This window comes from Orycteropus afer, unplaced genomic scaffold (genome assembly GCF_000298275.1).
Source record: "Orycteropus afer afer isolate SDZICR_OR568_19922 unplaced genomic scaffold, OryAfe1.0 scaffold00495, whole genome shotgun sequence".
Classification (NCBI taxonomy): Eukaryota; Metazoa; Chordata; class Mammalia; order Tubulidentata; family Orycteropodidae; genus Orycteropus; species Orycteropus afer.
Window position 1 is genome coordinate 1,291,518 of NW_006922082.1, and position 24,204 is coordinate 1,315,721.

At 56.5% G+C, this 24,204-nt stretch overlaps 1 protein-coding gene across 1 annotated transcript in view; it reads left to right on the forward strand.

Annotated features, from left to right (window-relative positions):
* ADAM11 (ADAM metallopeptidase domain 11) overlaps positions 1–18,478 on the forward strand; it is a 19,176-nt gene extending 698 nt beyond the window's left edge. The window contains exons 2-27 of the mRNA XM_042782872.1: positions 3–112; positions 547–722; positions 10,418–10,494; positions 10,698–10,764; positions 11,756–11,841; positions 11,929–12,004; positions 12,412–12,478; positions 12,546–12,613; positions 12,963–13,037; positions 13,122–13,193; positions 13,309–13,475; positions 13,989–14,073; positions 14,189–14,279; positions 14,413–14,464; positions 14,852–14,951; positions 15,033–15,104; positions 15,222–15,314; positions 15,733–15,813; positions 16,311–16,361; positions 16,460–16,523; positions 16,721–16,820; positions 17,023–17,142; positions 17,229–17,397; positions 17,496–17,610; positions 17,699–17,789; positions 18,430–18,478. Of these exons, the coding sequence (XP_042638806.1) occupies positions 3–112; positions 547–722; positions 10,418–10,494; positions 10,698–10,764; positions 11,756–11,841; positions 11,929–12,004; positions 12,412–12,478; positions 12,546–12,613; positions 12,963–13,037; positions 13,122–13,193; positions 13,309–13,475; positions 13,989–14,073; positions 14,189–14,279; positions 14,413–14,464; positions 14,852–14,951; positions 15,033–15,104; positions 15,222–15,314; positions 15,733–15,813; positions 16,311–16,361; positions 16,460–16,523; positions 16,721–16,820; positions 17,023–17,142; positions 17,229–17,397; positions 17,496–17,610; positions 17,699–17,789; positions 18,430–18,478 (2,374 nt within the window). The remainder of the gene's footprint in view (positions 1–2; positions 113–546; positions 723–10,417; positions 10,495–10,697; positions 10,765–11,755; positions 11,842–11,928; positions 12,005–12,411; positions 12,479–12,545; positions 12,614–12,962; positions 13,038–13,121; positions 13,194–13,308; positions 13,476–13,988; positions 14,074–14,188; positions 14,280–14,412; positions 14,465–14,851; positions 14,952–15,032; positions 15,105–15,221; positions 15,315–15,732; positions 15,814–16,310; positions 16,362–16,459; positions 16,524–16,720; positions 16,821–17,022; positions 17,143–17,228; positions 17,398–17,495; positions 17,611–17,698; positions 17,790–18,429) is intronic.
* Positions 18,479–24,204: the final 5,726 nt, after the last annotated feature.

Consider the following 24,204-nt stretch of genomic DNA (forward strand, 5'->3'; position numbering starts at 1 on the left):
AGCCGCAGCCCCTGGACGGAAGGGTATGAGCGAACCATGAGGCGGCGTTGGGCGTTCGCGGCTCTGCCGCTGCTGCTGCTGCTGCTGCTGCTCCCCCTGCTCCCCGCGCCTGGTGAGTGACCCCGGCCGGCGGCCCCCTCCCCCGCCCCGGTTTTGCAGTGGTTTCTGCTGCAGCCACATTTTCCTGCAGTGCTGGGATGATAGCGGGTCCAGAGCGCGGAAAGGGGGTAAGGGTTAGGATGCGTGCAGCCACCTGTCCCCTATCTGGCCGGCCCTACCGGAGCCATCCCTCTGCTGCCGGCTGGCAGACTCTGCAGGTCTCTGCGGGTTTGGGGGGGCAGTCGTGACGGTTGGGCAGGAATGAAGCTCCTAGCCCCTCCCCATGGGGGTCTTCCTTCAGCTGGGCGGCCAGACCCTCACTAGGTACCCCCTCCAGGGCTCCTGGGGCTCCACACTAGGGAGTGGGGGATCGTGTCTGGCCACCCTATTCCCAACCTCCTGCCCCAAGGTGGGCATCTGCCTGCAGCTCTGGCCTTGTCTCCCCAGGTCTTGGGGCCCGGGGTCCTGCTGGAGCTCTGCGCTGGGGAAGCTTACCCCAGGTAGGGAACGCAGAAGCCCACGAGATCACCGAACCCAGCCGTCTTGTGGGGGAGAGCTCCGGGGGAGAGGTCCGAAAGCAGCAGCTGGACACCAGGGTCCGCCAAGAGCCACCAGGGGGCCCGGTGAGCGGGGCTGGGTGGTGGGGCCCCAGGGCTGGAGCAGGCCTTAGAGGCCAAGAGCAGCTGGGGGCCTGGGTAACCAGGGGAACTGGGGTCTGCTCCCCTCTCTGCTGCCAGCTCCTGCAGCTTCCCCTTCTGCACAATGGCTATCAGGTGGGTGCCCAAGTCACTAGTGAGGAGCACCGAGCCCTCAGAGCACCAGGTCCCCCTCCTATCACCGTCTTTGGCATTCAGGGATCCTTGGATGCCCAGGTCTCAGCTCAGCTTGGGTCAGCCTTCCACTGGCCCCTAGTCCCCTCCTGCCAAGGCAAGTGGTTCTGCTCAAAGACTGAGCTGGAAGGGGGGAAGGGGAGAAACCCAATTTCTAGGTTCTCCTGGCAGCGGCCTTCAGTGGGCTTTCTTGGAACAGCACAGTGTTCACTGCAGCCTCAGTTTCCCACTGTGTTCAGATAGACGTTGGCTCTCTTTCCTGCCCTCCCAGGGAGTGGGGCCCTGGAAAGTTGTGCCTGAGCTCACCCACAAATGCCAGCTCCACCCGCCCCCTATCCTTTCAGCTCCCTCCCGGAGGAAGGTTAGGAATGGAGATTAATTGCAATTAATAATTAATTAATATCATGTGAATAATAATCACTCAGATGGAATATTCATTCAGCATGCCTCTGGTGGCTCTCTAGGAGCTGGAAGCTGAAAGTTAGCCAGGCCAGTGGGGGTGGCGGGGGGGGGGGGGGCTGGGAGGTGAGAGCCTGGCAGAAAGAGGAGGGGTGCGCCTGGGCCTAGGAAGTTTTGGCAGCCAAGAGTGGTGGGAGGTAGATTGCAATGGGCAGAGGGAGGAAGGAGGGAAACGGGGGCTAACATTATGGACAGCTGTCAGACTGGCATCTGGCCCTGGCTAATGTACTTGGTTAAAAGCCCTTAAGGAGGGGTGGTGGAGGGGGATGCGGGGTGGCGCAGGGGTGGGGAGAAATGGAACAGAGCAGGAAGGAGCATGCATAATAGATGGACCATCACTCAAGGCCTTGCCCAGGCGGGGGAGGGGTTAATGGTCCTGAGCTGGTGTGCACGGGCCTAGGGGTGGGGGTGGGGGTTGGTTTCAGTGCCTGCCCAGGCTCCCTGGGAGCGGGGTGGATAGGCAATGGGGATGGTCCCAGGGCCAGGGATGGGTGTCCTGGCTGCGGTCTGGCCCTTAGTCCAGCTTTCTTCCCTGGTGGTTCCCCTTCCTTGGCACTGTGCGTCCCAAGGTTGCATGGGCTGGGAGTTGACTGCCCTGCTTCACTGCTGGGACTCCTGCCTTGTTCTTTAGGGGATGCAGTGATGCCATGGTGGAGTCAAGGAGCAGAGGTGAGGGAAAGCACGGAGGTAGGTAGGGATGAAAAGGAAAGGAACCCAACTGGGTAGGTTGCTGCTTCAGCCTACTCCTTACCAAAGACACAGTGTGTTTGGTGGGGATTGTGGAGTATGTGGTACCCAAGACACTGTGTAGGGACATCAGCATAGGTGGCTTGGACTTAGGGGGGAGTGTGTGTGGGGACCTCTTTGGGTGTCATTCTACTGGCTAGCATATTTGCACATGTGTGAGTAACTATGCCTGTACATGCCTAAGGGGATGTCTGAGGGCAGAAGAGCTGGTCAGAGGGTGCTGTGTGTTAGAGGGTGCTGTGTGGGGCAGTGGTCACCTCTGGTGGGGGTTTCTGTGGTCTTAGCCATCCCAGGACTTCACCAAACTCTCCCCTAAAGCCCTGCCTTATCTGTGCCTCAGTTTTGCATGAAGGGGAGGGTCTGCCTTTGTGGGGAGGGAGAAGAACTATTAAGGTAGCAGACTTCTCCGGGCCAGGAACACTGTTAAAGCTTTGTATGTATATGACATCACTTAATTCTCACAACTTTGTAAGGCAGGTAACTCTTGTCTGCCCCATTTTGCAGATGACGTGAAGCTCAGAGAGGTTAAGTAACTTGCCCAAAATCCACCATCTCTTAAACGTGGAGCTGGGAGTCATTTTCTCCAAGGCCAGAGCACTTCCCACTGCATCACTCTGCCTCCAGGGACTCCCTGGATTCTGGTCCAGGATGTGCTCCCCTAAACCCACCTAGAGATTGGAAGAGGCCAGGGTAGACAAAAAGATGAGTCCAGAATATTGTCCCCATGGAAAGAAGACGTCCCATCCCTCTGACATTTCTACCCAGATTGGAAGTGCTTCTGCCTCCGAACCATTGTCTGATGGTGGAGCTAGTGCAGTGCTGAACCCAAGTGTTCCCACAGGAAGCACCTCAGCGCAGTGTGGCCTGAGTTTTGTCCTAAATTACTGCACTGGGCTGGAACTTCAGGCTGAGTGACATGTTGGGTCAGCAGCATGATTTCCATCTACTGTGGGTCATACAGAGCATATGGGAGGCCTTGGGCACCGAACAGGAGCTCTGGTGGCGTAGTGCCTAAGGCATTTGACTGCTTACCAGAAGACTGGCGGTTCAAACCGATCAGCCCCTCCTCGGAAGGAAGGTTGGCCCATCTACTTCTGTAGAGATAGCGCCTTGGAAACCCAAGGGGGGTTCGCTGTGAGTTGAATCTACTCGACAGCAGTGAGTGGTTTTTGGTTTTGGCATTGAACTGCTCTGTGACATTGGGCTAGTCACTTTTTCCTGGGCCCAAGCTTTCTGATACGTAGGCTTCATTGTTGTGGCACCTGCCCGGTCACTCCCACATTGCCTGGGCAATGGCTATACTTTGGGTGTAGATTGCCAGGCCTTTCTTCCCAGTTCATCTAAGTCTGCAATCTCTGCTGAACTATTCAGCCTCACAGCAACATACAGGCCTCCAGTGACAGAGAGCTGGTGGCTGTGTGTGAGGTCCACTGGCCAGGTCTCCTGCAAGGAAGAGGACTATTCTACCCCTGAACCACCAGTGTTAGCCCCACCCACTGCCAGGAGGTGGTGATGGGCTAGGACTTTGTCCACTGAGGACCCCTGGCTAGGGGGTAGGGAAAGGGTAGGTGGCCAGGAATGGATTAAAAGTTAGGAGATTACAATTTACTGGACCCTTACTCAGGAGTCTTGGTGGTGTAGAGGTTAAGGCATTTGGCTGCTAACCAGGAGGTCAGTGGTTCAAGCCTACCAGGTACTCCGAGGAAGAAAGCTGAGACAATCTGCTTCCATAAAGATTTACAGCCTTGAAAACCCAGTGGGGGCTGCTGTGAGTCAAAATTGACTAGATGGCAGTGAGTTTGTTTTTTGGACCCTTACTGGACCAGGCACTATTCTGCCTTTACATGTATTAATTTATTAATCCTCATTACAACCACACTAGGTGAGACCACTCTCATCCCAATTTCACAGATAGGCAAACAGGTACAGAGAAGTGAAGTAATCCATCTAAAGTCACACAGCTTAAGTGGCAGAGCCAAGATTAATACTTAGGAAGCCAGCTTTAGAACAGAGCTCAGAAGCAGTTCACTACCCCGCCCCTTGTTCAAGTACACAGGGGGCTCTTTGCCCTTACTCCCATCACCTCACTTCTGTCCACTTGGAAGTGGGTTGGGCCTCAAGCCCAAAGAGGTGGGCAGTTTCTGGAAGCTTAGGAACCTGTGGCCATAGTGGCCCTACAGCTCAGCAGTGAGGCAGGAGGACAATCAGGCCACGGTACAGTTGGGCCGGTTGTTCACTGCACAAAGTTTCGTGGGTGCGGAGCAAGTGGGCTGAAATCTATGGGCTCACGAGGCTGCATGAGTTCTGAAGGGACACCTTCTAATTCACACAAGGCTGCCCAGTGGGTCATGCCTGCTCCTGAGATGGTGCCAACATCTTGGGAACCACAGAGAGGGCAGGATATGGGGAAGTGAGTGGGGCTCCCAGGCAGGCCTGGGGGACACTCATCCCGCAGGCTGGGGGAAGGAGCCTCAGTTAAGGGCTGAGCCTTATGAGAGCCGTCCAGACCAGCCTTTCCTGAAACCACCTGCCTCACGGCCCTCAGCTGAATGTGTATGGCAGGGTTTGTGTTTTCTTGCTGCAGAGGGGTAGGGGACAGTGAGCTCAGCCTCCAGCCCTTTCAAAATGGTAGCCACCATCAGGGAGCAATGTGGCTGTGCCTGAGGTCCTAGTGCAACCACCAGGGTCAAGGATGTACTTTGATCTGTGTAACAAAGTCAGAGCTCTGTACTGGGGTTGGGGACAATGGGGGCTCCTGGGAGAATGCTGGTGGCTGGAAGGCAGGGCCAGGCTTTGTGCTGGACCCAGAATACTAGGGAGGGCCTTGAATGGAGGATGAGTTCACAAAGGTGGCTGACTTCCATCTGAAAGTCTTTGAGATGTGACTTTGGGATGGGACAGCCTTGGGGCAGCTGCTGGCTCCACTGCTTCTGACCGTGACTTGAACAAGCCACCACAGCTTTCTGAACCCCACATTCCTCATCTGGACAATGGGGATCATAATAACCTGCCCTCTCAGGCCCAACCTGGGATCTGTCAAGAGCAGATGTTCAACATCTGTGAAGTCTGCCCTCCTTCCTGGGTGTCAGTGGGGGGGTCCTGGTCACCTGGTGTTGTCATGAGGGCTGGGTTTCCAAACAGGAGCTAGGGCACTTAGGGGTGACCTGTCAGAGTGCGAGTAGGCACAGGGGGTGGACTCTGGCCTGTGCACATGGCCTGTCCCAAGCACCCTCCTGGCTGCTTAGGGGAACCCAGCTGCCCAGAGTCTGTCCCTGGAGGGACTGATGACCCTGCAGGGAGGTGACTCTGTCTTCAAAAATTTAGGTCAAATCCCTTCATCGGAAATTCATCCAACTGTTCTCATTGTCTAGGAACCCCCACTGCCCTGTTGATAAGTGGGGCGTCAGTGCAGTGCTGGGAAGTGTGGAGCGGGGAGACTGTTGAGTGGAGAGGGTGTTCTCCCAGCCAGGACCTGCTCCCAGGTGGGGCCCTTGCCACTCTGGCTCCTACTCTGTTTGCGGCCAGCCAGCCTACAGTGGCATCTGTCCCTGTGCACAGCAGGCAGGAGGGGAGTCCAGAGAGAAAGATGTCCCCAGGTGCAATACTTCACAGGTAAACCACTCCAGCCCACCCGGATCTGGAGCCCAAAGCCACCCTCCTGCTGCAACCCTGCGGTTTTTTGTTTTTTTTTTAAATCCAGTTCCTCTAAGCTCTGTTCAGCTGGAACATTTATATTTCCTTCTTCATTTAAGGAGTTTTGGTGGCGTAGTGGTAAAACATTTGGCTGCTAACCAGAAGGTCAGCAGTTCAAAGCCACCAGCTGTTCCACAGGTGGAAGATGATGCAATCTACTTCCGTAAAGCTTGACAGCCTTGGAAACCCAATGGGGGTTGCTATGAGTCAGAATCGATTTGATGGCAGTAGGTTTTTTTTCCCCTCATTTATTATTACTGACCCTTATGATAATAACATATGAGAAAGAGCTTTTATGTAATCCTCACCTGTAAACCTGTTGTGATCCACTCAATTCTGACTCAGAGCGACCCTATAGACAGAGTAGAACTGCCCATAGGGTTCCCAATGCTGTCATCTTCACGGAAGCAGACTGCACATCTTTCTCCCATGGAGCAGCTGGTGGGTTCGAACCATCAACCTTTCAGTTAGCAGCTGAGTGCATAGCCGCTGTGCTCCCCCCTCCAAAAAAAAAAAAACCCTAACCCCCTGCCATCGAGTCAATTCTGACTCATAGTGACCTCCATTGGGTTTCCTAGGCAGTAAATCTTTATGGAAATAGATTGCCGCATCTTCCTTCTGCAGAGTGGCTGGTGGGTTGGAACCACCAACCTTGTGGTTAGCAGTCAAATGCCTTAGGTGTGTTGTTGTTGTTATATGCTGTCGAGTCGGATCTGACTCATAGAGACCCCTCCTTGGGTTTCCGAGGCGGTATCACTACAGAAGTAGATTGCCCAACCTTCAAGGCTCCTTTAATCCTCACAGCAACCTTATTTTACTGGTGGGGAAACTGAGGCTCAGAGAGGTTAAGCAGCTCACTTAGGCTCACTCAGGCCTTCTGACCCAATTCCATTCAACACAAGTGTGGAGCCCCTGGATATGGCACAGGGGAGAAAGAAAGGCAGGCATAGTTCCAGGGGAAAAAAGGTTGCCCCTATGAAAAGTTAAATCAGCCATAAATAAATGTATGTCAAGCACTGTGTGCTTAAAGGGCCAAGAGTAGAGAGGCCAAAAGCCTTGAATGAGTTGTCAGGTGTGGGTTTTGCAGGGGGGGAGAGAGAGGTCTGAGTGGAGGGCTTTCTGGCTACAGCTGTCTCTGGGATTCAAGGTGCGGGGCAGTGGCTGGAGGCTTGTGTGGAGCAGTGGGTCTCAAATGCTAATTTTCTGGAGCATGGAAATCCTGACGCCCTTCAGTCTCCCCCTTACAAAGACTATGAGTCTGTAGGTCTGGCTGCATTTGTGATTCTGGGGCTTCAGTGGAATTTTTGCCTCCTCTCTGCACCTCGTATCTAGCTGAGCCTAATACAGAGTACAGAGAAAAGGAGGCACACACAGTTCCTTAGAAGCAGGATGCCTGCAGAATGGAGGACCAGTAACAGGGAGGCCTCAGGTGGGGCAGGGAGTGGGAGAGACTCTGCACAGCGGGAAGGAACCCCAGCCCAAAGATGAGACTTGGTTCTGTACTCTCCAGCCGTGACCCTGGGCCAGTCACCTCCAGGTGTCTCTCTCCACCTTGGCCCCGCATTTGTAAAATGAGGACCAGATGGCCTGGGCAGTTGAGCTCAAGTGAGCTGGACCACATGAGATCCCAGGCTGGCTGGCAGCAAGGGACAAGTGCAGAGCACAGGGTCGCAGCCACTGGTCACGAGCAGCTGAGCTGGTGCAGAGGTGGGGGCACCAGGGGATGGAGCCCGGGTGTGACCTCAAGACTGCAGGAGCCCCCAGGGGACTGAGAGATAATGGGATGAGGTCAGCTGTAGGTCAGGGTCTGGAAGCAGGCCCAGGCAATGAAGCTGTTTGGCTTTGATAGGACATTGGCCTCAAGTTTGGCTGTTGTGTATGTAGGAGGTGTCTTAGGATTCAGGCAGCAGGAACCCCCTCCCCAGGAACTTGGGATGCAGAGGCCCTGGCGCTGAGGTGGGCTTGCCTGGTCTGTCTCTTCCCTAAGACAAGAGTGCTGCACTGTGTCTCCCCCATTGGGCCAGGCCCAGCAAGTGTGGTTTCTCTCCTCTTCCTCAGGCTTCCAGCCCAGCAGCTGCCCTTGCTCTGCCCCCATGGTCTTATCCGGCCTGAGCCCTGAGTTCTGCTAGGGGAAGGGCAGCCCACTCTCACAGTCCAGCCTCTCCAGGTTGGGGCTAAAACCTCATCAGGCTAACAGGTGCTGGGGGGCAAAAAGGACCCTGGGGTGTCGGATACTGCTCCCCATCAGTGCAGGCTGTCTGTAGAGTGGGAGGCTAGAGGGTCAGCTTACTGACTTCCCAAGCAGGGGGCAGTCTGTAAGCACCAGAGCCAACTCTGCCAGGATCCTCCAGGACTAGGGTGACTCTGACTCCCAGTCACACACACCAATGTCCCAGGTCACATCTGGGCTCATCTTAACACTGACAGTGGGAAAATCTGTGGCTAGAGAGGTTTCACATCATCTCCGAGACCACACAGCCTGAGAGCGTGGACTCAGAGCCAGAGGCCTAGGCAGGCTGCTCCTCAGGGTGGACAGAGGTGGGGCTAGGGTAGGGGCTCATGAGTGGGGACAGATAGAACAAGCAGGGACAGTCATGAGGGAGGTGGGATAGAGATGGTCCAGGTAGGGGATGTGTGGGGAGGGCTGAGGTGGTCCTGATGGAGGTGCATGGGGAGGGCTGAGGTGGTCCAGGTAGGGGATGTGTGGGGAGGGCTGAGGTGGTCCAGGTAGGGGATGGGTGGGGAGGGCTGAGGTGGTCCTGATGGAGGTGCATGGGGAGGGCTGAGGTGGTCCAGGTAGGCAATGGGTGGGGAGGGCTGAGGTGGTCCTCATGGAGGTGCGTGGGGAGGGCTGAGGTGGTCCAGGTCACGGGGAGGTAGATACAGTCTAGCCCAGGGGAGGGAGTGAGCAGGAGATGGTCCCGGCCAAGGTGGGAAGAGGAGGCAGTGACTCCTTCGTCCTTTACTTTCTATTTCAAGTCTGATCGATGCTGTAGGGGCTCAGGGTGGAGCGTGGAGGCTCGGTCAGCCTAGGAGTCAGTGTCCTTGGGGCTCAGAGACCTGCCTGCCCAGGCTCTGACCCATCGCTTCCTCTCAGCTTCTCTCCCAACCTCTCATAAACACTGGGCCCATTTCCAACTTACCTCACTTTTGGGGTGAGAAGGCCCTGGAAGCTGATTCCCCAGATTTAAATCCAGCTTTGCCACTTCTTAGCTGTGATGCCATGGACAAGTTAGCTAGCTGCTCTGTGCTTCAGTTTCTCCACCTGTGAGATGGGGCTAACCATAGCACTGACCTCATAGAGCTGTTGTGAGGATCAAGTGCAGGACTGGTCAAGTGCTTATGACAGTGCCTGGTACACAGTAGGTGCTCAGTAAAGGTGAGTCAGGATTAGGGTTATTGATAAGGAAGCTGCCTAGGCACCTGGCTATGGGATTTCATGACCTTCTCCTTCCTTCAGTGTGCTTCCAGCCCTCAAAAGGCTGCAAATAAAAGTCCCACACCTGCACGCATGTGGTGTGGTCCTCTTCTGGGTGCCTGGATTTCAGTCTTGTTAAGTGGACGGAAGTAGGGTTGGAGGAAGGCTCCAGTCCCTGAATCCTCTCAGCCCTTCCCTGAGCTTCTAGACCCTTTGTAAGACCCGAGGTCGTAGACACCACCTTGCCGTGGGGAACATGGCCTCCAGGTGTGTCAGTTAGTGTTGTAGTTCAGGACTGGGCAGGCCCACACGCCTCAGCCCAGCCTCTCCTGCCCGTTCTCTCTTGGAGTCAGTTTCTCTCCCAGCACACCAGTTCCAGGCTCTGAAGACTCTATCCCTCTCACAGTAGCTGGGTGCCCAGGCCTGGGAGGGCAGCCATCTTGCTCGGCCTGGTATGTTGCCATGACAACCTGGAGCCTCCCAACCCCACTGCATAGGCCTCTCTGAAAAATTTATCAGGAAAACTTCCATGTTTAAAAATTAACCATGGGATTGAAATATTGAAGATGAGCTGCTTTGAGCCAGGCAGAGGGCAATGGATTTTGGGGGTAGAGGAGCCAAAGCCTTTCCTCCTGAGTGGATGGCGCCAGCCCATTGCCCCAGCTTCTGCAACCCATCCACCCTGCAGAGTCAAATTGAGACTAGGCCTGAGTAGGGGACAGGGATGGTGGGGCTTGCTTCAGCAGGACCAGGGGTCGCACAGCATTGCATTTCCTGTTTGCCCCTGTACTGAATACTTCCTTTTTCATAGGTCTGGAGCCTTCCCTTTATTCTTGGGGTGGCCCTGCCAAGAGCAGAGAGGGCCTGGTGCAGGGCTGTGGCCAAGGCTGAGTGCTCCTTCCCACCCCACTGCTGCAGTGGGCTGGCTCCCGGGAGCTGCGGCCCTGAGGGCAGAGGGTATCCGGTGCCCTCAGGAGAACCCTCCTGCTCACCACAGTGAAGTAACAGAGTCTCGGAGGATGAGCTTGTATCAATCACACCTCCCGCAACTGACCCTCAGCTTCTGTAGCTGGGCCATCCTCTCCTTAAGAGCTACTCCGTATACTGGGGTTTCCCCATTTCCTGCCTTCAGGCCTTCCCAGGATAACTCCCTTTCTGTCCCTCCCCCCAGCCTGTCCACCTGGCCCAGGTGAGTTTTGTCATCCCAGCCTTCAATTCAAACTTCACCCTGGACCTGGAGCTTAACCAGTGAGTATGGCCTTGCCTAGAAGGAAGGGCACTGGGTCGGTGGGTAAACCTGGCATGGACTTGGCTAGTTGGTGTCAGAATGGTCTGAAGGGGGGCTAGGCTGGGGCAGTGGGGGTCCTGGATTCTGAGCTGAGGGGGCACCCAAGCCTGAACTTGCCTCACCTGCGACCCCTCCCTGTTCTTGTCCATTCTGTGTGTCCCAGTCATCTCCTCTCCTCACAATACGTGGAACGTCATTTCAGCCATGAAGGGACAGCACAGCACAGCACTGTGAGTGCCTTTGTAGGGGGATAGGGGAAGTGAATTGGTGATGCTGTGTGTGGTCAGAGATGTAGGGCCAGGTGGCCAGAGGAGATGGGGTCAGGGATATACTCAGGATGAGCACTGTCCCTCAGGACCCTCCATTCTCTCTCCACCTTGGGAACTCCAAGGTGGGCAGCTGGGGTAGGCAGGTGTGGGACTTGAGCCCCCTCACCCAACTCCAGAAGTCTGATTCCCAGGCGGCCCCTTTGCCCAGTATGCAGGGACCCTCCTGGCCCTGCCCAGCTCTGTCTGGACCACCCCCAGTCTCTTCTGGAAGGCTACAGGTGGGGAACTGCCCTCTCTTGTCCAGCACCAAGGGACCAGGAATTCCCAGCTGTTGGGACCCTGTCGTCCCAGGCCTGGATGCCCAGAGGCTGAGCAGAGATGAATGAGTGGTTATAAATAGCCACCCTTCCCCAACCCCCAGCCTGGTCAGTAACTGGAACACAAGTAATTCTTCAGGAAGCAGGGTGGGCCAGGGGTGCCCCTAGTCCTCTCTGGGTCTCATATTGCTCATTCTGCTGCCCCACCACCACAGGCCTAGAGGTGACTATGAGCTCCTTGAGAGGCACTTAGAATGAAATCCTGTGTGGGTGGGGGGCAAGTCCATGCCCTCACCACCACTTAAATGAGATACTACACGGTAAGTGCTTAGAAAGAACTGTGTCCAGCACATAGCAGCTGCTATAGAAATATCAGCTGTTCTTAAAGGAGTCTGTGACTCCCTTTCCACTCTTACAAGCGGTGAACCACCACTGATCTAGTCTAACTTGCTCCTTTACAGGAACTTGCCCAGGGTCACACAGCACATTAGGAACGCAGAGCAGAGCCGGGCTCAGGGGTCCCCAGGGGCTGCAGGTCCCTGTACGCAGGGCAGCATCAGTGGGCCCGGCTGAGTTTCCTCCTGCCCTCCTGCCTGAAGGGGGCCCGATCTGCTCACTTCTGTCTGTAACTCCAGGGTGCTGGAGACCACTGCTACTACCAGGGGAAGCTCCGTGGAAACCCGCACTCCTTTGCCGCCCTCGCCACCTGCCAGGGCCTGCAGTGAGTATGGGTGGGCCGGTATAGGAGACAGCCTCCAGCCTCTGGCCTTGGGTGTGTGTGGTAGCAAGCTGGTCTCTGTCTCTGCAGTGGGGTCTTCTCTGATGGGAACTTCACTTACACCGTGGAGCCCCGTGAGATGACTGGGCCTCGGGAAGCCCCCCAGGTAGGCCCCACACAGTCCCCCTAACAGCCCTGCCATGCTTGTCCCGGTGGCATTTGCTTGCTTCCCCTCCCTCCCCTCCCTCGGTAACTTCAGCTTCACTGCCTTCCTCAGTGACCCCAGCTCTGGTTCCCAACCCCAGTGCCCCCAGCTCCAATGTCCCCCTCTGTCCCCCAGGTAACCTCCCTGCAGGTTCCAGTGTCCTTTGTCGTCCTGTCTCTCAGGGTGCCCCCAGGGCTTTGACCCCGGAATCTGAGCAGCTGGGAGATCAGATCCGACATGGGAGCTCTGGCCAGTTCTGGGTCACCCCAGGGTAGTGTAAGGGGAAGGACTAAGCTGTTCCCACCCCCCTCAACTAGCCCCAGAGCTGGCCTGGCCAGCCCCCAAGAACTAATTCCCCCTCATTGCAGGGACCCTTTCCCCACCTCATTTACCGGACCCCTCTTCTCCCAGCACCCCTCAGATGCAGGGAGCCAGGTAAGGGAGGGAAGGTGGGGCTGGGGAGGGGGCCGGCTGTGCCCCCCTCACCCACCCCTCCCCACAGGCTGCCTGTTTGCTGTCCCTGCCCCTCCTGCTCCCCCAAACCGGCCAAGGCTGAGAAGGAAAAGGCAGGTACGGGGGCCCGCACAGACCTCGGGCTGCAGAGACCTCAGCCTGGGGTCCAGAGCAGGACACCCTGTCCATGACTGGGGCAAAGGAGGGCTCAGACTGATGGGGCTGCGGGCCAGGGACCCTCTCTGGGAGGAAGCCCCCTCCCCATACCCTCAGGCTGCTGTGCACACATGCCCATTTCAGGCAGCCTGAGCCGTCTGCCCTCATACCAACACGGGAAAATGTGACCCTCTGCCAGTGGGGGCTGGCATTGTCCCAGGCTGGTGGAACCCAGGCCCGAGTCTGCCCATGACTTGGCCACAGGCCAGGCATGGAGGGGACTGATTCCAAGTGCCTGCCCACCTCCCAGGTCCGCCGGGGCCACCCCACGGTGCACAGTGAGACCAAGTACGTGGAGTTAATTGTGATCAACGACCACCCGTTGGTAAGTTCCCAGGCTACAGGGGCAAGGCCAAGGAGGAGGGGCCAGGGAGGAGCCCTGCCCTCCGCCCACTCTTCTCCCTCCCAGTTTGAGCAGATGCGACAGTCGGTGGTGCTCACCAGCAACTTTGCCAAGTCTGTGGTCAACCTGGCCGATGTGGTGAGCAGCCCTTCCCCAGCGCTGTAGAGGACAGACTGAGGCCCCTCTCTGGTCCTGTCCTTACACTCACTGCCAACCTTCAATCCCCTCCTCACCCTTCTCCCCTCTGAGCCAGATATACAAGGAACAGCTCAACACCCGCATCGTGCTCGTCGCCATGGAAACATGGGCAGATGGGGACAAGATCCAGGTGCAGGATGACCTCCTAGAGACCCTGGCTCGGCTCATGGTCTACAGGCGGGAGGGTCTGCCTGAGCCCAGTGACGCTACTCACCTCTTCTCGTGAGTCTCCTACCCCATGTATGCCGCCAGCCTCTGCTGGCTGCCCCTCCTCAGTCAGCCATTCCTTGGGGGTTACTTAGCACCTGCCCCATGCCAGGCACTCTCTGGGGACTGGGCTTGCCTTGGCCCAGATGCCACAAGCTGGGCAGCTTCTCCGGCATCTTAGCTGATACCCCCTTGCCCTACCCCATATGACCTCCCCCTCCCTCCCCTTTCAAACCATCCCAGGGATATCTTTGGGGACCCAGTACCTACCTAGTGGGGGAAAAAATCTGATAAAAGATCTGTATTGAGGGACTTTTGGAATTACCTTATGGGAACTTCTCATTTGCCTATGGGCAAATGAACCCAGAGATGAGGAGGGGCTTGCTGAAGTCACACTGAGTAATGTGGGGAGATGCTCACCTCCCCGAGAAAGGATCTAGTGTGGCAGGCTCTTGAGTCTCTGCCGCCTCACAGCCCAGGGGAGCTGGGGAGGAGAGGAGGTTCTCCTGATGACCCCCTCCCTTCCAGGGGCAGAACTTTCCAGAGCACCAGCAGCGGGGCTGCCTACATGGGGGGTGTGTGCTCCATGGCCCGGGGTGGAGGTGTGAATGAGGTAAGCAGTGGAGGGGGGATAGGGGTTGGGAGGAAGGGGCCTGCAAAGGGCACGAGCCCTGTGATGTTGGAGGGGTGTAGACCTCTTTATGCTTCTTCATCTTTCTCACCCCTAGTTTGGCAACGTAGGTGCCATGGCAGTGACCCTGGCCCAAACGCTAGGGCAGAACCTGGGCATGATGTGGAACAAACACCGGAGCTCCGCAGGTACTGGCCCTCCAAGACCCCCATGTGGGCACACACCCAGCCCAGACCACCCAGAGACTGTGGAAGTGGAGAGGGTGTCCATTGGTGCCGTGGTCCTCAACCCTCCCTCATGTCCACTTGGGTCACCCCTCAGGGGACTGCAAGTGCCCGGACATCTGGCTGGGTTGCATCATGGAGGACACTGGGTGAGTTCTTGGGGGACACACTGGGGGAGGGATTTTGAGCAAGGAGAACTCTGGATTGAGCACTTGGATGGGCGTCATGACTGGTTGCCTCAAGAGACTCAGCTCTCAGGTCAGCACCACTCAGGATTCCAAGAAGCCCAGTGTTCAGACATCCCGATTCCTGTGGCCAAACTGCAGTGCGCAATGTCGCCACTGGGCGCCGCCACAGGCTCGTTTGGAGGCACCTCCCCGATTCGGCCTTCCTGCTGCAGACTCCTTGATGGGCAGGCAGGCAGGAGGATACTCAGCCTCCTCTGAGTGATCAGAACCCTCGGTGCACCTCCTCCCCAATCTTGAGAAGAGGGAAAGGGGGCAGGCAGGGATACACTGTCCCCCACCCCTGCCCAGGTTCTACCTGCCCCGCAAGTTCTCGCGTTGCAGCATCGATGAGTACAACCAGTTTCTGCAGGAAGGAGGCGGGAGCTGCCTCTTCAACAAGCCCCTCAAGGTACAGCTTCGGGGTAGAGAACGTGGGAGCCGGGTTTGGACAGGGTGCTGGCCAGACTCCCGACACTCCCTCCCTGTTCAGCTCCTAGACCCCCCTGAGTGCGGAAACGGCTTCGTGGAAGCTGGGGAGGAGTGTGACTGCGGCTCAGTGCAGGTGAGCGACAAATGCCGGCACCAAGCTGGGAGGAGGGCGCGGGCGGCGAGAGGGTGGACCCCAGTAGGAAGGACTAAGGCTCGACCGCCTCCCTCTCCTTCCCCTTGTGTCTCTCAGGAGTGCAGCCGCGCGGGCGGGAGCTGCTGCAAGAAATGCACCCTTACTCACGACGCCATGTGCAGCGACGGGCTCTGCTGTCGGCGCTGCAAGGTGAGGAGGCCAGGCAAGTTGGGGTGAGAAGGAGGCGGAGCCAGGAGGGGTGGGGCGGGGAACGAAGGAGGGGTGATTGGAGGCCAAAAGTGGAGGGGCAGGTCTTAGGGTAGATTGAGCCACTGGAGGCGGAGCAGATATGAAGGGGCAGGACCTGACGCGAATAAGGCACCAATGGCGGGGGAGAGGGGCTGGTCTACGGAGAACAGGGCTGGGAACTGCCCAGGAAGTAATGGGAGGGATGGCAACTTGCGTGTACCTGGGGGCGGTGCCAAGCGGGGTGAGGGTCAGGCCAGGAATCCTCTGAAAGGGGATGAGGGCGCAGAAATAGAAACATGCTTAAGGGTTGGGATGCAGGCTGACGGGTCAGCGGGTTCCTTGTATTCCACCTGAGGGTCGGAACAAATCACTTCCCTAGTACGAGCCGCGGGGTGTGCCCTGCCGAGAGGCTGTGAACGAGTGCGACATCGCGGAGACCTGCACTGGGGACTCAAGCCAGGTCCGTCCGGCGGCCCCGCGGAGCCCTGAGTGAGGGAACCAGTATCCCTGTCGGTTTGACTCCGCCAGGCGATGGCTCTGCAGCCCCTCTACTCTGCAGCTGGCGTCGCCCCGCCTCTGATCAGCCCGTTTATTCATCTGAAAAAGGAGTTTTTCATGTCTCCTGCTGTTGATCTTTTAATCACCTAGCCAGTGTTTATAGTCTGGCTGGTGATCCTGGCGCTTGATGCTGTATGCTTGGGGTCAGAGTGGTGAATACGATTATTTAACATATACGAAGTCCTTATTTATTGCAAGGCATTGAGTCCCCCCGTCCCTATGAGGTAGGTGCAGGAAACTGAAGCAGGCTTGGGAGGCTATAGGACTTGTGGATCCCAGTGATCTGAATTCAGAGCCAGACCCATTGCCCTTGACATAGAAGGGCCCTGTCACATGAGCCCCCACATGGGGGACACGGGTCTAGGGCCTGCTCAGCTCAGCCCAGTCCTCTCCCCACAGTGTCCCCCTAACCTGCACAAGCTGGATGGTTACTACTGCGATCATGAACAGGTATGATGGGTGGGGCCACCGTCCCCCTGGGACCGCTTGCCTTGTCTCTGCTCTGAACACTCAGTGTCTCTGTCCCTTGTTTCTTGTCTGCCCCTCAGGGTCGCTGCTATGGTGGTCGATGCAAAACCCGAGACCGGCAGTGCCAGGCCCTCTGGGGCCATGGTGAGTGTTTGCCCCGGGGAAGGGAGAGTGGACTCTGGAGCACCCAGAACTGGGGAGGGGGCAGCTTCTGGCCGAATATGCTCCTTAAATGTGTGCCTTCCCTAGAACATCGGGGATCCAGCTGGAGTGGAAGTCAGGCCTGAGGTCCCAGGGTAGGTCCCAGGGTGGGTGAGGTGACACCTGGCATCATCTTGCAGCGGCTGCTGATCGCTTCTGCTATGAGAAGCTGAACGTGGAGGGGACAGAACGCGGAAACTGTGGGCGCAAAGGGTCAGGCTGGGTCCAGTGCAGTAAGCAGTGAGTAGCCGAGGCTCCGGTGAGGCCTCCACAGCTCGGGGGCAGGGAGAGATTTCCAGAAGTGGGGCAGCAGGTTCTAGGAGGAGCCTGTGAGTCTGATGAGAGACTGCAAGAGATCAGGTGGTGGGTGAGGGCAGATGAGGGTTCAGGAGTTAGGTCTAAGGTCAACATTGGGGCTCACTGTCTCCACCCTGCCCAACAGGGACGTGCTGTGTGGCTTCCTTCTCTGCGTCAATATCTCTGGGTCCCCTCGTCTTGGGGACCTGGGGGGAGACATCAGCAGTGTCACCTTCTACCATCAGGGGAAGGAGCTGGACTGCAGGTTTTGGCTGGGCCCATGGCTGGGAAAGGGGAGGTTCCTGCTATGATGGAGACCAGGGGCTGAAGCTGGCTATACCCTTTCCCTAGGGGAGGCCATGTGCAGCTGGCTGATGGATCAGACCTGAGCTATGTGGAGGATGGCACAGCCTGCGGCCCCAACATGCTGTGCCTGGACCATCACTGCCTGCCAGCCTCCGCCTTCAACTTTAGCACCTGCCCTGGCAGTGGGGACCGTCGGATCTGCTCCCACCACGGGGTGGGTGCCTAGGGACTGAGGGTGGTAGGGGTGGTGGGGGAGACTTTCAGGAGGGGACAGGCCCCTTCTCATCTCTATCTGGCCTGCCCCATGCCTAGGTCTGCAGCAATGAAGGGAAGTGCATCTGTCAGCCAGACTGGACGGGCAAAGACTGCAGTATCTACAACCCTCTGCCCACGTCCCCACCCACAGGGGAGACTGAGAAATACAAGGGTGAGGCTGAAGCTGGCCAGGGGCAGGGCTCTGTTTCTGCCTTTCTCCATCCCTGTCCCTGCCAGCCAAGCCCTGCCCTCCTCCCCAGGTCCCAGTGGCACCAACATCATCATTGGCTCCATCGCCGGGGCGGTCCTGGTTGCAGCCATCGTCCTGGGTGGCACGGGCTGGGGATTTAAGTAAGTGCCCCCCACACCCCTCCATGCCCCTGGCTTGCTCAGTGGTTCTCAGAACCACAGACTGTCAGAGCTGAGGGGCTTTCCCAAGAGGTTACCAGACAAAGCTCACAAATCACTGGTCCAGCCAGGTCTCAGGACCTTGTTTTAAAACCAGGAGATTTTCCATTAAAGATGCCAACTTTCAGGCTTTCTTTGAAAAATGAGCAGATTGGGCCACACTGAGCCTCAGTGCACTGTGGCAGGGCCAGGGTGGAGTCAAGCAGGGCGTAGGCGTAGGTCCTCCGTCTTTGGTGCCAGCTCAGCCTACGAAGCTCTGTTGGAATCTGAGTTTGGGGCCCTTAAGTTGGCCCAGCCCAGTCATTATGCAGAGGATGGACCTGAAGCCCAGGGAGGAAGCAGGACTGTCCCAGAGTCCCATGGTGAGTTAGTGGCAGTCAGAACTGGAAAGAACCAGGATCCATTTTTGGTAGGTCTCCTCCATCTCTCTCCTTGGCCTTGTCATTAGTGCCCAGGCCTCGGGGACCCCCAGCCCATCCCTGGGCAAGGGGTCTCATGGGACTGGAAGGCCCCTCCCTGAGAGGAGGGGAGGTCACAGACCTGTTCCTTCTCTCTCTCTGCTTGTCCTCTTTGGCTCCTGAAGAAACATTCGCAGAGGAAGGTACGACCCGACCCAGCAGGGGGCAGTGTGACGCCGGCCACGTCATCCCTCCTGTTGTCTTGTCTCGTCCATCTCATTCACCTGGCATTGTTGTTGGGGAGCCGGGGCTGATTCCTCCACCCCTGCTGGCAGCCCTGTCACTACTACAGGGGTGGGAGAAGCCCTAACCGGGAAGTAAGCCCCAAGCCTGCCTTGCCCCTCTCTCACCTGTCCATCCTCTCAGGACTTGGTCCACCTCCTGTTGCCCTTCCTGTGGCCACAGCATCCCTGGCCAGGTGGGTCCTGGAACTGTGCCCCTCACAGGCCCCACCCCCTGGGATGGGAGCCTTCCTCTGTGTCACATCTGTTTTGTCTGCCTTGTCACCGCTGTCTGACCCTGCCTGGCCAGCCTGTGACTTGCCTTCCTCCAGGGCTCAGCGTTAACCTCCCGGCCTGGCTGCAGGGCACCATTTGGGCCCTGCCTCACCTCTTCCCCCGATGCCCCATCTCCGTTCCAGGTCCGGAGGGGCCTAAGTGCCACCCCCCTCCCTCCGAGCCTGGTGCCCACCGACTCAGCCCTGAACAACGAGGCTGCCCCTGCCCAGCTATGGAAGGAGGCACCATGCAAATGTCTTCCGGGCCTGAGCCCTTCAACCCCTGGCCCCAGTAGGGCTTTAGGGGGCTGTGGACCTGCCCTTTGCACCACCAGGGTGGACCAGGCCTGGAAAGACTCCCTCCTGGTCCTCCACTTCACCTCATGCGGCTTTGGCCTTGCACACCAACCCCCCTGCCCCTGTGTGAATGTAGCTCCATATCACAGACTGCCATAGTGCAATCTGGGGCCTGGTGGGATGCCCCAGTAGGGGCAGGGGCAGGCAGCCACCAGCAGACATGGCCTGGGATGGCCCCTCCTTAAAACCAGGCAGCTGGGACCAGGGTCTTAGCTCTCTGGGACCTGGGGGGAGGGGACTGATACCTACTTTTTTTTTTGTTTTAACAGAATCTTAAATGATGAATGTAACCTTGGGGGTGCTGGGGCCAGGGCATTTGTGGAGGTGTTTTGATTTTGTGGAGGGCCTAGGGGAACTGAGACATTGCCATTCCCCTGGCCCTCCCATGGGATGATTCACCAGAAATCTGCTCACTGCACACAGTTGTCCTTAGGCCAGGTGGGGCCGGGCATCACCGCCCATGCCCCAGCCCCGCTGGGCTCTGAGAGAAGTCTGTGCTGAATTCAAACCAAAGCTGCCTGTTCTGTGCCCAAGGCCTGGATTATGGGTACAGTGACCACAAATCCTAGATTGTCTTCAATTCCAAAACCACTGACCTGCTGTCTCTACAAGGACACAGGTGTTTGGGATTTAGAATACAGCCCCTGAAATAAAGTGGCACCTTGCCCCTTTCAAGAAGGGTGGTTCTGGGGCTGACTCAGGGTTTAGGTGCCCCTCTGGCATGGCCTAGAGGTCCCCAGCTGGACCATCTTCCCAGGTAGGGTAGGCCAGAGGTGACCCAGTGCCTGGAGGGTTAGGGGCTCAGCCTATGAGTGGAGGTGGGGAAGGGCAGGTCTTGGGTATGACCCTCAGCTTCTAGAAAAGTTCCCAGTGTCCTGTCAGACCCATTCTGCTCCTTACTCCCTTTCCAAGGCTGAGTAGCAAGTTTACAGACAATTTCCCCATCCTGTCCTCTGACTCCCTGCTCTAGCCAAGCCTATGTGATGAGGTCAGGGCCCGGAAGAACTCCCCAGTCCCCTCACAAACAGTCCTGCCTGGGCCTTCCCTTTGGCTTGGCATGGAGCAGTATGGGGGCAAGCTACCTTATGGATGAAAGCCACAAAAGAAAGGAGCCCCTCTCCCCAGAGATACGCCACACACTCAGAATCCTGAACCCCCAAGACCTCTGAGCTGCCTGTTTCAGTTTCCTCTAATTCTGGGGCGCTGAGGGGGAAACCTCCCTGCTTATAGGCATCACCCCTTGGATAAGCTGAGACAGGACCCACTGACAGCCTTTAGGGTGGCTGGTGACATCTGGATACAGTGAGGTCCTTGGTCCCAAGATCCAGCTGGCACTGCCCAAGGGAGGGGGGCTGGGCAGGGGTCCCCCCCAGGCAGTCCTGCTCTGCCAGTCTCACAGGCCGGAAGGGGCAGGGCTGGATTTTGCACTATTGCTGCCATACCTTAAGACATCCTCTGGCGCCACCCACGTGCACACATTGGCAGTGCATCTGGGCATAAGCATCTGAATCCATATCTCTGCACAAGTGTGAATACCTCTGTGTGCACACGGCATGTCTGTGTGTGTGCATACAAGTGTATGGGGGAGCGCGGAGAACGCGAGACTTCCTGTGACCAGTCCGACCTGGCTCCCGACTGTCTGCATCCTCCTGCCGCCCTGCCCCTGGCAGTGCCCAGGGAGGCACAGAGGCTGCATTGGCCTGGGCCTGGAACTGGCTCCATACAGCATCCTGTACATACCGTCATCGGGGCTGGAGGGTGGGGAGGCAGAACATGAGTGTCAATTAAAGATCCTGTCCCCGTCCCGGGGCTTACATGGAGCTCACAGCAAGCTTGTGTCTCTCCTTTCTGTGAATGACCGGACTGTGACCAGGGTCCCCGCTCTGGCCCCCCTGGCCCTGGAGGGAGGAAGATAAGTGGATCAGTTGCTAAAGGAGGAAAGTAGTCCTCAGTGTGAGTGAGGAGTCAGGGAGGAAGGGGTGTAGTTTCCCATTCCTGGTGAGGAATAGGCACTGACTGGGTGGAGAGCCTGGCCCTTCCGCTTCCTCCACTCTCAACAAAGACTGCTGTGTGTCTGTGCCCCTGAGGCTGTAGAGGGCTTGTGTAGTTGGTGACAAGAGGCAAAGCTGGAAGACCCTGACCTCCTTATCACCCAAGAGAGTCCAGAAAGCTGGGGGAAATAAAACTGCTAACCTGTCTGGCCCCAGGGCAACATGCCACAACTGGAGCCAGGAACCTGTCATTGTTCCCATCTTCTTCAAAGAGCGTCAGGCCTGGAGGTCTTGGCAGTCCGGGAGACTGGAGGGAAGGACTGTTGGAGGACCTCCCAGGCTCCTGGGGTCCCTCTGGTTCAGGGGAAAGCTAAGATGGAGGAATGAGAGGAGATGGTGGGGCCAATAGCAGCATCAGGCAGGGCCTGGGCAGACTGAGCAGCAAGGAGCCCCAGGGCTGCAGCCTCACTCCCAAAGGACAAGGCTCCGGGGGGCCCCTGGCAGGGCCAGACAAAAGGCCACGCCATCTGGGCTCACCTGCAGAGGCCACCCCAACCCAGATTCCTGGTTCCACCACTGTTCTGGCATCTCTAGCCCTCAGGACACCTGGCAACATGATTCCAGTTTCCCAGGCGCCTCTCCTGCCTCGGAGCCAGGCAATCTCTTTCCATTCAGTTCCCAGCATGAGGAAGCCCAGCAAGAACCATCCTCAAACCCATCAGTCATGTACAGAAGCTAGGCTTGTCCTTGTCTTCCTTGCTCTGGGCTGGAGAACTCTATTTTTAACTTTCTTCATTGCTCCTGCCTCTCAATTCTCCCATGCCCAGGCTTAACCCCTTAGTTTCTGGCTCGTGGTAGGTCATGAGATTGAAAAGTGGTCTGATGTGTGGAAAGTGTGGCTTTTGGCAGGCAGATGGCAGAGGGGTGTGCATAGAGGGCCCAGGTGAGAGGCTCAGCACTTGGGGCTTTAAAAGGTCAGTTCTACCTGCCTATCAGCCTCAAGTGGAAGCCTGGTGCTCCAGATGTTACCTGCATGGGTATCCAGAAGTGCAAGCAGCTTCCAAGCAGGAACTAGGTGGCCCTCTACTGCCAGTGTGGTCCTTCCCACCTTCCCAGGAGAGTCTCTTGTAGCTGGAATGGAACATCAGATTTGGCCCACTCAGAGCATCTGAAAGGTATTTAATTGGACTTCAGGACACGGCACGGTGTTCTGGCAGGGTGATTCCTGAAGACTGCTGAGTGACCCAGGGCTTTGAAATTGGTGGGGAGCCCATCTAATGTGAGGAGTGCTCAGGTGTATGTTTTCTTCTGAAAGGTGAAAATCTTTCCATAAGTTCACAAGCCCAGGGGACTCTAATCCACCCTCATGCCATCTCTTGAGGACTTCAGGGTGGGGCATGGGTGCAGATTAGATCCCCAATGCTGTGTGCAAAGGCTGATGTGTGGCCCCTCTGGTGCCCACAGAAGGTGAAGGTGGCTAGGATCGACAGTGGGGGTCATATAGCCCACCCTGTGCTGAAAACCAAAAAACCCACTGCTATTGAGTGGATTCCAACTCACAACAATCCTATAGAACAGAGTACAACTGCCCCATAGGGTTTCCATTTCTGCAAATCCTTATGCAAACAGACTGCCTCATCTTTCTCCCATGGAGTGGCTGGTGGGTTCAAACCACCGACCTTTTGGTTAGCAGCCAAATGCTGTAAACAGTGATCCACCAGAGCTCCTACCCTGTGCTTAGCAGGGGATTAAAGAATGCTTGTTGAGTTGAAGGAATGATTGTAAGTTTCTTATGGCTCATCCAGTGTCTAGACCAGTGCTGTCCAACAGAACCAGGACTGTGACCACAAATGCAGCCACTACTTATTTTTAAAATTTCTAATGACCCCAATGAAAAAGTAAAAATACAAAGGTAAAGTTGATCTTAATAGTATATTTTATTTAATCCAACACACCCATTTCAACATGTAATCAATATAAAGTAATTAGGAATGGGGTGTGTTGCTTTTTTACACTAAACCTTTGAAATCAGGGCTGTGGTTTGCATTGGCAGCATATCTGTGTGGACTACCCATTCCAAGTGCTCAAAAACCATGTGTGGCTAGAAGCTACCATGGTGGATAGCACAGGTCTAGATAGTAACTGATGGATGCTATTAAGCACTAATCTTGAAAGCCAGGAAACTGAAATAAGGCCACAAGAGCAGCAATGGACAACTGCAGCAGGAGGATTTGCATCAGCTGGGGCGGTGTTACCTCATAGAAGATCAGAGGGAGTTTGTCTCTCCATCCTTTCCAGAAAGCAAGAGAGGAGCTAGAGTGATTTTGGCAGATGTGGATATTTAATTTAACGTAAGAGCAAGACCTAGATTTGTCCTGCTCGGAGATGGGCTCTGGCCCCCAGGGAATGGGTTGTAGGTAAAATAAGGTTTCTGTCAACCTTTACAGGTCAGCATCTAGAGCAGAAGCCCTGGCCGGCCCTGAGGGCGGGCCTGGGGAGCCTCTTACTGTCCAAGGGATTGGGAACAAGGGCTGTCGGCAACAGCTGCCCTCCAACATCAGGCGTCTGAGGATGGAGATCCCTGGGAAGGTAACTCACCTCTTGAGAAGCCACGGGTGCGTTTCAGGCAATTAGATCTACATTTCACCCTCACATAAACTCCCAGGCAAACCCAGAAACCCTGGGCCAGCCAGCCTCCATATGGGCTTTCAAGGCTTCCAGTGTTGAGAAGGAAAGAGGAGGGGAGTGCTGGTCAGGGCTGTGACTCAAATTGCCACTATTACATCCTGTAAGAAGCTTAAGGTCATAAAGCTAGAACCCATCCTGACAAAGGGCCCTTCGATGGCACAATCATCCTCAGGAGGGGCCACTGTCCCTGAGCCTTTGGGGAGAAGGGCCTTTCAGCTTTCTGAGGCTGTGGGGCTGTGAAACAATGGATTACATCGTCTGTGCAGAGAACTGGAGAGTCTTGCATTTGATAACATGCTGCATTCCAGGATGCTAGAACCTTAGTGTAGGTAGTTTTAGGGGCCTTTAGAACAAGGAGCTCTGGTGGC